Source organism: Alligator mississippiensis, chromosome 1 (genome assembly GCF_030867095.1).
Source record: "Alligator mississippiensis isolate rAllMis1 chromosome 1, rAllMis1, whole genome shotgun sequence".
Lineage (NCBI taxonomy): Eukaryota > Metazoa > Chordata > Crocodylia > Alligatoridae > Alligator > Alligator mississippiensis.
Genome location: NC_081824.1, coordinates 95316235 through 95328707, shown reverse-complemented (window position 1 = coordinate 95328707; position 12473 = coordinate 95316235). Strand labels below are relative to the sequence as shown.

The 12473-nt window shown below is 43.6% G+C and overlaps 1 protein-coding gene across 1 annotated transcript in view; it reads right to left on the bottom strand.

Moving 5' to 3' along the window:
- FIG4 (FIG4 phosphoinositide 5-phosphatase) overlaps positions 1–12473 on the bottom strand; it is a 131217-nt gene that overhangs the window by 92371 nt on the left and 26373 nt on the right. The window contains exons 4-6 of the mRNA XM_006261577.4: positions 11893–12049; positions 10409–10459; positions 8914–9062 (exon numbers count right to left, since the gene is read on the bottom strand). Of these exons, the coding sequence (XP_006261639.1) occupies positions 8914–9062; positions 10409–10459; positions 11893–12049 (357 nt within the window). The remainder of the gene's footprint in view (positions 1–8913; positions 9063–10408; positions 10460–11892; positions 12050–12473) is intronic.

The window sequence follows — 12473 nt, the reverse complement described above, 5'->3', positions numbered from 1 at the left end:
AGATGACTTGGAAGGGTGCATTAAGTAGCTCAGCTAAAAAGGGTTGCTAACACTATATGTTGAGATAATGATCACAAGAGAGAGTATCTGAATGTGAGGTGATGAATCTATAAACTAAAGGAACATGACACTTGATTTCCACTTAAATATCTTGACTGGAGTTAAGTATAAGAAAGGCCTTTGAGGAATTTTAGATCATGCTGATTATGAGAAAAAAACAAAACAGAAGTAGAACATCAATAAAACTGCAACGTGAGACCTAAGGAAATTAAAAGCTAATATAGTATGTTTCAAAACATTATATAGTGCAAATCTTTGGCCTTTGCCAAGTTATTAATCGCCCACGTTGAGAACCACTTCCACTTTTTTGAGATGCATCTCTTTCTGGTAGAAGGTATTCACTTGGTATAAGAATTTCCTGTATTTATGGGCAGTCTGTCAATTGGAGTGCTCAGCTAGTTAACAAACAAAAGGTCTAAAGCAACACCTTCAGCTCTGGTTGAAGATATCTCATCAAAGATCTGCCTTCATCCAGTTAGGCAAGAAGCAATAAGACAGGCTGCCTGGATAAAGGACAACAAGAAATTGTTTTTTAGATATATTAAAGGACAACAAGAAATTGTTTTTTAGATATATAGGGAGTAAAAGGAAGGCCCAGGGAGGAATAGGACCCCTGCTAAATGGGTAGAAATAATTGGTGACGGACAGGGGGGACAAGGCTGAACTCCTCAACAAGTTCTTTGCCTCAGTGTTCCTAAGCGAGGGGCACGACAAGTCTCTCACTGGGGTTGTAGAGAGGCAGCAGCAGGGCACCAGACTGCCATGCGTAGGCCCTGAGATGGTGCAGAGTCACTTGGAGGGACTGGATGCCTTTAAGTCAGCAGGCCCAGATGAGCTCCATCCGAGGGTACTGAAGGCACTGGCCGATGTCATTGCACAGCCACTGGCGGTAATATTTGAACACTTGTGGCGCACGGGCCAAGTCCCGGAGGGCTGGAAAAGGGCCAATGTGGTCCCCATTTTCAAGAAGGGGAGGAAGGAGGACCCAGGCAACTATAGGCCAGTCAGTCTCACCTCCATCCTTGGCAAAGTCTTTGAAAAAATTATCAAGGCTCACATATGCGAGAGCCTGGCAGGATAAATTATGCTGAGGGGAAACTAGCATGGGTTCATGGCAGGCAGATCGTGCCTGACCAATCTAGTCTCTTTTTATGACCAGGTTACGAAACGCCTGGACACAGGAGGAGGGGTGGATGTCGTATACTTAGACTTCAGGAAGGCCTTCGATACGGTATCCCATCCCATACTGGTGAACAAGTTAAGAGGCTATGACGTGGATGACTACACAGTCCGGTGGGTAGTGAATTGGCTAGAGGGTTGCACCCAGAGAGTCATGGTGGATGGGTCGGCTTCAACCTGGAAGGGTGTGGGCAGTGGGGTCCCGCAGGGCTCAGTCCTTGGACCAATACTTTTTAATGTCTTCATCAGCGACTTGGACGAGGGAGTGAAATGTACTCTGTCCAAGTTTGCAGATGACACAAAGCTATGGGGAGAAGTGGACACGCCGGAGGGCAGGGAACAGCTGCAAGCAGACCTGGACAGGTTAGACAAGTGGGCAGAAAACAACAGGATGCAGTTCAACAAGGAGAAATGCAAAGTGCTGCACCTAGGGAGGAAAAATGTCCAGCACACCTACAGCCTAGGGAATAACCTGCTGGGTGGCACGGAAGTGGAAAGGGATCTTGGAGTCCTAGTGGACTCCAAGATGAACATGAGTCGGCAGTGTGACGAAGCCATCAGGAAAGCCAATGGCACTTTATCGTGCATCAGCAGATGCATGACGAATAGATCCAAGGAGGTGATACTTCCCCTCTATCGGGCGCTGGTCAGACCACAGTTGGAGTACTGCGTGCAATTCTGGGCGCCGCAATTCGAGAGGGATGCGGATAACCTGGAGAGGGTCCAGAGATGGGCCACTCATATGGTTAAGGGCCTGCAGACCAAGCTCTACGAGGAGAGACTAGAGAAACTAGACCTTTTCAGCCTCCACAAGAGAAGGTTGAGAGGCGACCTTGTGGCTGCCTATAAGTTCATCACGGGGGCACAGAAGGGAATTGGTGAGGTTTTATTCACCAAGGCGCCCCTGGGGGTTACAAGAAATAATGGCCACAAGCTAGCAGAGAGCAGATTTAGATTGGACATTAGGAAGAACTTCTTCACAGTTCGAGTGGCCACGGTCTGGAACGGGCTCCCAAGGGAGGTGGTGCTCTCCCCTACCCTGGGGGTCTTCAAGAGGAGGTTAGATAACCATCTAGCTGGGGTCATCTAGACCCGGCACTCTTTCCTGCCTATGCAGGGGGTCGGACTCGATGATCTATTGAGGTCCCTTCTGGCCCTAACATCTATGAATCTATGATATCTGTAGCAAGTGTACGAAGCTAATCATTTTGGTCAGCATGTGATTATCATGATAATCAATTCTGATCTCATCTCATCTTTAACAGTGTTCAGCAGAATCCCCCAATCCAGAGGAAAAATTAAAATTGCCCCCAAGACCAACAAAATGAGGAAGGAGTCAAGGACCCTGGGCTTATGCCTCCTCTGGAGATGGCTTCTAGAGACTTTGTGTTGATCTCTATGGCAAAGATGGAGGACTCTGTGTCAGAGTCCCTCAGTAAATAAAATTGGGTCTAGGTCACGATTTCCCCAGCAACCATTCATAGCTAGTTGTTATAATCTTCTCAGGAAATGTATTAGATCACTACTGACCACTGAAAGGTGTACAGCCACTGGGGTCACCATATGGATGAGGACAACTTCTGGAACTTGACTGCTTCCTGGCAAGGAGGGGGTGATTAGTTTCCCATTGAACTCCAAATCAAGTTCAAGGTCTCAAGTCCTAAATCTTCCAGGAGCTTCAGGGACTGGGTCTAAGATGTCCGTTACATCAAGCCATGATTCTGAAGCTGCGCCGAAGACTGGACAGAGGGTGGGGGAAGCCGAGGCCAGCAGTGCTGGCCTTGGCTCCCCAACCCTGCTCTCTGCAAGCAGTGCCGAGAACCAGCCAGGGGGTGGGGGGAGCCACTCCCCCACCCCGCTCCCTGCAAGAGGCAGAACAGCAGCAGCATGGGGTGTTAGGTGGTGGCACTCCATCCCAGCCTTCTCCTCTCGCCATTCTCGACAGGCAATTGGCAAGTTAGTTCAATAAAAAGATCCAGGCTGAAGACTATGGTGGACAACTTGACTTTTCTGGTATAATCAAATTTTCCACAGTAAGAACTAGGACAATCAGAAACCACACCGATATAGCAGTTGCGTATCATTTACATTGGCACCAATAAAAGGAAAATTAACATTATCAGCAATCGGCTTTTTTGGCCAGTGTAGCCGATAACGTCACCAATAAATCCCACATGCAGCATCCAACAGTAAGTTGGGGGGGGGGAGAAGCAGATCGAGGCTCCCATAGTGAGGGAGTGGGTGGGGGAGGGGCAAGTGCTGCCCAGTCAGGATGGTGAATGTGACCCGGGAGCTGCGGGTGGCTTGTTCAGGGGCACTGGCTCCCCACCACTGTGTACATCCCCAGGGGAGTCATAAAGGGCATGTACCCCCCAGATTTGTGTGCAGGATGAGGGCGAGCTGCATGCTACAAGCTTGGGACCAAGAGCTACACCAGTCTCTTCCCAGCAGGGAGCAGATGGGCCGGGGTGGGAAGCAGTGGCACTAGTAGGGGTGGCTACAGGGAATTTTGGGATGGCCATAGCCCACCACATAGCCACCCTTCCTAGCACCACTACCACCTGCCCTGAGCACAGCCCCAGTGCAGCCCCCCCCCTCACTGGGAAGAGGATGGCGCAGTCCCTGGCCTCGAGCCCACAGTGGACAGCCTGCTCTCCCTCCATGCACAAATCTGGGGGGCACATGCTTCCCTCGGGGCTGCACACAGTGGCCGGGAGCTTTCCCCACCTCCGCACCATCCTGTGCCCCCTGAACAAGCCACCAGTGGCTCCATCCCGCTTCTAGCCCCAGAGGTCCATTCACTACCCTGGCTGGGCAGCGCCTGCCTCTGCTCCACTCCCTCCCTTGCCTTGGGGGCCTTAATATGCCCCACAATGCCCCTTCCCTCCAACAGACTTACTGACTGGACACTGCTCTCCAAGCTGTAAGGTTGCATTCCTGTAAATCAGCTATTGGATTGGTATCAGCCGAAATGGCTGGTTAATAAATCAGCCATTGGTATTGCCCAAGAAAATCTTTATTGGTGTATCCCTACTTTCTTTATGTTCATTTTATCTAGTCCCCAAATTATCGGAGGATTTGAAGCAGGACTATAATTACTTGTTCAGGTGGGTATGCCTATTCAACCTAAGGCAGGCCATGAAGAGGCATCCCTGATGGGACACTTTGGCTGCCTGCAGACATTAAGAAGAAAAAAAAAAAAGAGCGAGACAACAAAACAAAATGGCGCTTTACTTTACCCTCTGCGCACTCCCACACTGAGCACAGCAGATGCCCAGAAAAGGCATCACATCACTTTGACTCAGCTTGCCCAATGTCTGTATAGATCAGGAGTTTTAGTGGGACTTTTATCTAATAGCCAATTGGAATCAGCTATTGGATAAAAGCACCAAAAAGCCCTGCTGACGTGCCTGATCTAAAGACACTGCAGAGCCAGGTTGAAGTAACGTGCTGCTGCTTCTGGTAAAGTGCTTTTTTGGGGGGAGGAGCGGGCATTGTTTTGTTTTGGTTTTTTTGAACATCTGCAAGCAGCCATACCAACTTCAGGCACAGTTTTAAGGGTCATAATGAAAGCTGGCAAGCGGTGTCACATACATACATCCACACTGACATAAATAACATTTGAAAGACTTGCAATATCTGTCTTGCATGTAAATTTTTTTTACTGAAGTGGTCAGAAACCTGTTTCCTGGCAGGCAGGCATGGCTGCCAATTTGTCTCAATCAACACTCCTCTGAACTATTATCTGTGATTGTGCAAGTGTATTTTTCATAACTCACAATGAAACAGAGAAAGATGAAAATCTAAGACCTTGGTTTTTCTGCTGGGAAACCTGATCACAGTTGCCCAGGTGCAAACATATGTGAATTCCCTGCATCCACACTATTACTGCTAAGAATCTGCCACAGAGTCTGAAGAACATAAAACTATTAACAATGGCTGGTTCCATGAGAAATCTTAGTCACCTCCTGTGTGCTGAGGGGGTGGCCATGCATTCTGCACACAGACAGATAGCACCGTTTTGAGCCAGGAGGGGTGGAGTGACTCAAGCAAATGATCCCATCCCAAACTTGAGATAGTATATGCATTTGCTCTGCTTTCTTAGGCCTGCAATAGGACAAATATTGTTTGCTTCAGTATTAGGAAACATCAAGAGTAGAAGCCTCTTCAGTCCTGAGGAACTGCCTCTGTGGCTCCTAGACAGAGGAAGCATCTCTCATTGCAATAGGCTTTTATGAGAAGGGTCCCTGAAAAGGGGTGTATAAGGTAAGAGAAGCAGTAGATGCAAGATGTGGGAGGTGATACTTGGCACTGGTTAGGCGTCTTTAGGAATACTGTGTGAAGTTCTGGGCTCCACATTTTAAAAAGGACGTGGAGAAGTTAGAGAGGGTTCAGAGGCAGCCAACAAGGATCATAAAGGACTTGGAAAGCAAGTCATACGAGGAGAGGCTGAAGGAGCTAGGCATGTTCAGCTTGTGGAAAAGGCACTTGAGGGGACATTATGGCAGCCCTTCAAGTATTTGAAGACCCCTACCAAGAAGAGGATGTGCACCTTTTCACTCTTGCTGCAGAAAGGACACAGATCAATGGCTTCAAGTTGCAGCAGAGGAGGTTTGGATGTCAGGAAAAGCTTCACTGTTAGAACAACGAGGCAGTAGAAAAGATGGCCTAGGGAAGTTGTGGCCTCTCCATCACTTGAGGTGTTCAAGAAGAGGCTGGGGATGCTCCAGGTCAAGCTACGCCTATGTTCTACTATAGGCATTCCCATACTGCTGGGCTTTGCTGGTTGCCCCTTTCTGCTGTGTGTGGCCAGGTATTTTTAAGCCTCCCTCAGAGGCACTGGGTGTTGGCTACAGCCAAGGCTGGGGATTTTGACTGGGATGTGCCAGTGATCCTTTTGGAATGAAAGCCAGTGGTTCTTGGCTAGAAGGCCTTGCCCCTCCACTCGGGGTAAAACTGCCATATTTGGGGTCAGGAAGGACTTTTTACCCAACATCCAGATTGGTACAGACTGTGGGGGGGTTTGCCTTCCTCTGTAGTGGGAGGTTTGACCTTCTACCTGGGATCTCTTAAGTATATACTGACAACCTTTAACAGAAACAGGACATCGGCTGCAATGATTCCCCTGCTTTACCTGTGGCAGATTAGGGTGTTATGTCTGTGTTGCATCAGGTTGGCTGTAATTTTACAGAGTTTAGATTATGGATTGTATAGGATGGTTTGGATAAGGATGATCCTGCGTCAGGCACAGGGCTGGACTAAGTGACCTCCGGAGAGGGCCCTTCCAGCTCTACTTCTCTATGATCATTCTCTATGATTACAAGAAAATAATCATGGCTGGGCACCCTAAATACCCATCTATTCAATATGCATAGTAGAATGCGGTAATGTGGCTTCTAAAGAAGTTGTTCTTTAGACTGGATCTGATGAGACTCTTCACTGCCTCTCAATTTGCTAATGTGTCAGAGGAACAACATACGTTGCTCAGGAAGAAAAAACTGTGGGATCCTCCTTTATTTCTCTCAGTTCTTCATCAAATAGCTCCAAGACCTCAAAAGTCAGGCTCTTGATGCTTGCTTGCTTCTCTTTCAGAATGCCCTAACCGTGCTGGTAAAATAAGCTATACACCAAGATGGCAAAGATCTGGCCTGTGGCCCAGATCCAGCTCGTGGAGGCCTATCATCTGACCTTCAGTGCTGTCTGTGGATCTCAGACCATAGCCACATGCTGCACAAGGCATATGGAGCTGTCTGGTGTACACTGCACACGACACATGGGACTGGAGCTGACAGGTGCCATAGACCAAGCCTGTGGAATTCAGGCCTCACGTATCTGCTTGATGTGGCTCTAGATAATGTTAGTTTGTCTATTTGTAGGATTCTGTAGCTTATTTCCTCTGGGTCTGATGAGACCTTTATAGGGTGCTCGGGAAGGCGGAGTTGCAACTTGGTAACTTCCCTCTTGAGTCCTTACAGACAAAAATTAGGATATCAAGTAAAAGCTTGGGAAGCATGATTTCCCTGAAGTCAAGTAAAACCTCTGCTGTGCCTGTTGTTCAGGAAGATTAAACACTGCCCTCCTTTATTTTCTCATGCACCTTTTTCACAAAAGACGGCTGCTCCAACTTGGAACATTTATTATATGCAAGGGAATATGGTAACAGAACTTTCTCCTGATTAAACTGCGGCCAGGAGAAAGTGAAAGTAAAAGTCTAAATGCAATCCACAGGGAGCAAAACACAGAGCAGGCTCAACTCCATAGATGCTGCTATTCAAGTTACATCCTACAAGGCAAGATCTTTTCTTCTTCATTCTACCCTTCAAAATCAAGGTGTAAATCTTATTCTGGGGCATGTTGTATGCAAGAAAATACGGTAATAAAGCCAACAAGCCTGGCACAGGATCATCCCTATCCAAACCATGCTATACAATCTATAATCTAAACACTACGTAAGACTACAGGCACCATTCTGACCACCCTGATGTTTTTGCCTTGGTAGAGAATGCCAAGAACAGAGTGAATAACTGGCATCAAAGCACGGTCTCAAAAAAAGTCTAGAACCATGTATATGAAGCACTATATTCCCACACTAGTCTCCACAATGATATAATCCGAGAACTTTCTTTTTTTTTTAGCACAGTAACGAGTGATAATGTGTTGGGAACCATCCATGCAGTTCCAGATGTATAAGTCTGTTTCGATTAAAAAGAAGCATTGCTTTGTAAATTTTGTAAACACTGCTTCATAAATCCTTAAAAAAGAAAAATTCTCTCTCCATATCTGCCAGAAAGAAAACTGCTGCAACCATGGGAATGAAAGTCTACTCCCAGATAACAACCAGTTCTTTACTCACACTCAAAGGAAAACCAAATTTGTAGACCCACTTATACAAACACTACACAGATGAATCAAAAAGCAAAACTTGTAAGTTTAATTTGTTGATGATGCTGTGATAATGTAATCAGTATGAAGTGTTAAAGGAAGGAAAACCAAGTACCCTATTAAAAAAAATATGAGACTTTCAAAGATCTCTTTGGAGATGGGGTATGGCAAGAAGGAAAATAAAAAGCATTTTCATGTCAGTGCATTCCTAACTGTAAAAACTTTTTTTTTTCTTTATTTAAAAAAAAAATGATTATTGGCTTTCAAATCTGTATTTGATAGATCCAAAATGGAAAAATTTCATTTCCATCTTTCATTACCAGCTTAAATTAATGCTTGGAATCTCTCATAGAGCCCAGTAAGTTTTAGTTGGTGGTAACAGCAAGCAATTTTTCTGTAATCAATATTTACCAACACCAAACAAGGTAACAAGATTTATAGCATTATTTATACTCCCACTGATGATGGATTCTCATTTCATCTAGGAAGTCATATTATTGGACTTCATATAAAAAGGCTCAATAATTGATTGATGAAAAATGTCAGTATGTTCAATTATCTCTAGGAGTTACAATGTGACATACCAAAATAAATGATCAATCATCTCTAGAAATGACACCGTTCAAATTCAAATATCTGTAATTGGTTCTTTATGTAATCTTTAATTAAGTCAGGACAGTTCTGAGACTGTTGATCAATAAAGAAAATCTAAATGTTTCTGAAAGAAAGACTTAAATGAAACTGTTCTAAATTAAATTATGGCAAAGTATATTAGCATTAAAGTACACTTACCACTTCCACCTAGTGTTGTAAGTCCCTCATCTTCAAAGATATCAAAACTCTCCTGTCGAGTGTGAGTTGTTTCAGTTTTTAATACCTCAAGTGGCATTCTCAGGATAGTAAGATTATACTGAAGGGAGTGTGATAGATCATAGCTGTAGCTGATGCCAAAATTAAACTTTTGTCAGAACTACAGAAACATGAAACTCTTCCGAAAACTTTCATTCCCTACTTGTATGGCTATTTAATACTGCATTGTCTATTTTGCATACAAAAGCAAATGAAGTACAAAAAAGAGAGACAAGCTGTAGTTACTTAATGCTAAATGCTAAGTTCAGTCCCCAAGACACCTTATGAACATTAGTATAGTGTGTTTACAACATCACAAGCCTCCATGTCTGGATAACTGCAAGTAAAACCTGAAATCCAGCTACCCCAAACTGTTCTAAGCTATGAATGAAATTAAAACCAAGGTTTTAAATTCTCTAGGACAATCTCAATTTTTAACACTCAGTTACTGAGGTCAGCTCTAAATGTTATTCCAATTATGGCCAGGGACCCGGGTCCACAGCACCCTGCCCATCCTCTTCGCGCCTCAGTAGCTCCCAAGTGCTAGATGCCACCCATGGTAGATGGTGGCTGCTGCGGCCCAAGAGGAGTGCGGAGCCCACCTCCCCCTCCCCATGGCCATTCGCCATGGAAAAAACACAGTAAAACACAGATTTTCTCATTTTAAAAAGAGAAAAATGCAGATTTTTCTCTTGAGAAAAATTAGAAAAGTGTGGGAAATGGCAAGTTTCCCCTTGCAGGCTGGCAGAGTTCCAACCTGCAAGGGGCTGGAGGAAGCAGGAGGAGGGCAATCAGGCAGGGGGTGTCATGTGCATGTGTGCACACACGTGGCAGCCAGGCAGCCTGGAGAGTAGCTCCCACAGATGCCTACAGGAAAGGTAAGTCTGGCGGGGGGGGGGGGAAAATGAGGCCCCCCCATAGTGTGGGACGGAGTTGGGCAGGGCTGGCGCACGGGGCCTGGGTGGGAACGTGAGGCCGCAGGACGCAGTCAGGGAATGGAATGGAGCAGCGACTGTGGAGGGGGAAAACCAACAGCTGCAGCCAGACCCACATTTTGGTCAGCAAAGGGGGCAGGGGAGACTGATTTTCCATGATTAAAAAACTAAAAGCAAATGCCAAAATGTAAAGGTATTTAGAATTAATTTTATTATAGTGATTGAGGCACTAGTAGGCTTCCAAACTGCTTTCAATTTTTAAATATATCAAGAAAACATTGTGTTCAGCTGACACATATATATACAGTGCTGTTTCATTTTAAATCATGGAAAAAACATGGATTTAGGGTTTTTAAATCAGAGAATTTGGAATTCTTATCAGAGAATCTGTGATTCTGTGATTTCATTCTCTCTGTGATTAAACAGAGAAAATGAGGATCCACAATTAACCAGTTAATTAGTTGATAGCTGTAACATGTAGAAGGGTCCTGATAAACACTTACCTAAAATAAAAATTGCTAGATAGGTCCACATTTTGAAAGATTCGCAGATATCTAAACAAAATATAATTGATTAGGGAATACAAGTTTTATTTCCACACAGCAAGAGGTTATTATTGCAAAAGAAGAAAAACCACAAACAAACACACAAACAAAAAAATCAGTCTGACAATCTCACCAATCAAGTTACATAAAAACTTCATCTCTCCAGTAATTCTCAGCTATATTACTACAATTGTATGTTTTCACTGTGTTTTGTCAGCCAGACAATCCTGCTACAATAAATGTGATGTGGGACTGGGTGAATCGGATATCCTTTGCCAGTACTTGAGAGTTCTCTCACTAATCTTTTTTTTTTCCTTTGTTGTTACTTCCAGTAAAAAGTAACTTTGCAAAAGCAGCAATGAACTGGCCTGACTAAGCTGCAATGGATGCACTTCTGCTGCAATTTTATTTTCTATAAGTTAAAGGCCAGAGCTGGCAGTACTTAACCCAACAAACTCCCAAAGATTATCAGCTGTAGGATACAATACTGTCACTCAAGGAAAATCCCAAGATCTACTTCAACCTACCATATCCCTAGCAATTCTCTAGATGCCAAGCACCACAATACCTCTTTGTAGGAAAGATTCAAATTAATTCAAAATCCCAAACAGTAAACATCATATACTTCTACATCTTGATTTAGTTATTGCAATCATATTCCCTGCTAGTTCTGAACAAGAAGTACCAATGTGCATTATACTTTTATAATTATGTGTCATAATATCAAAATTTATTTAATAGCTATCACTACCTAGATTTATTGTCTGCAGTTAGTTTATGGTGATTTGTGTGACCTTTAGATAATTTGCACACTGTACAAGACCAGTAAATAAATTTAGCTATACTACTTGTCTGTGATCTAGAAATAAATTACTCTCAATCCTGCCAAAAATAAAGCTGAGATATATTTGCATATTGTTCATGACTGTAAGATCTCAGAGGACCATATTCCTTTGTACATGAAACATCCTGTCAAGGGAGCATCTGCAAGAAAAATGCTCCATTTAAGAGAAGCCACTTTGCTGAATCTTGATAAATGCATATTTCTTGCCTCAATCCTGGGCCAGCCCAGTACCCTCCACAACAGCAGCAGTGTATCTGGTCTGAGAACATTTTGCAACTGGGTTTTTTCCCCATCCATTCAACAAACATTGTGGAATGCAAGGGACTCCTTTCAATGAAGTTTACATGACAATAGTAAATCCAGAGCTACTCAAAGGGACAGCATTTAAACATAAACCAGTATTAGTGTTGACATGCTCCCAATAGTCATGTAGGCCATACAGTTGTAGCTGACACAAATGATGCGAGTGGTGGGCAAACCCATGCAGAAGCATGACTTAGATGCATTTTCCCCTCTGGGTAAAGTCTGCAGAATTTATGGCCAAATTTATAGAAGTTTCAACATTAGCTAGCAAACCTCAGTAAAAAGCAACATTTACCTTGCTTCGTCAGGATGAGTGACTCGTACAGAATCATTTGGAATGTAGATCATATTTGTATCTTCTATTTTATATATTGCATGTCCACCAATATCTGCCATCTTTCTTCTTTTTGTAATTAAGATAATATAGTAGCCTTCTAAAAATTTGACAAAACCTACTCAAAATAGAGGACAGATAACAATTAAATACCATTTACTATAATTTGGATGTGTCAGCTGAGATGATCAAATGCAATGTTCAGAAGACCAATATCAGATACTATTTTCAGTCCTTTGCACAATTTTAAACTCTTGTATGTGATATTTTGCTTGTTTGTTTTTACAATAACTGGTTGAACTAAAAGCTTATTTTCTTACAGTCTTCTTTGCTGCGTACATTTTATCGCAAAGTTGAATTTACTTTGGAATTTCTTAAAATGTATCTCTGTGAGCAGTTGTTGCTGGTTAAGAAATGTGAAACACATTGACCAATACAACCACATTACTAAGACAACTGATGATATTCAGTCAAAATATTCACATTTTTGGGTGCATCTAACTAAACAATCAAGCTTGCACTCATTACATTAGAGCTCAAAG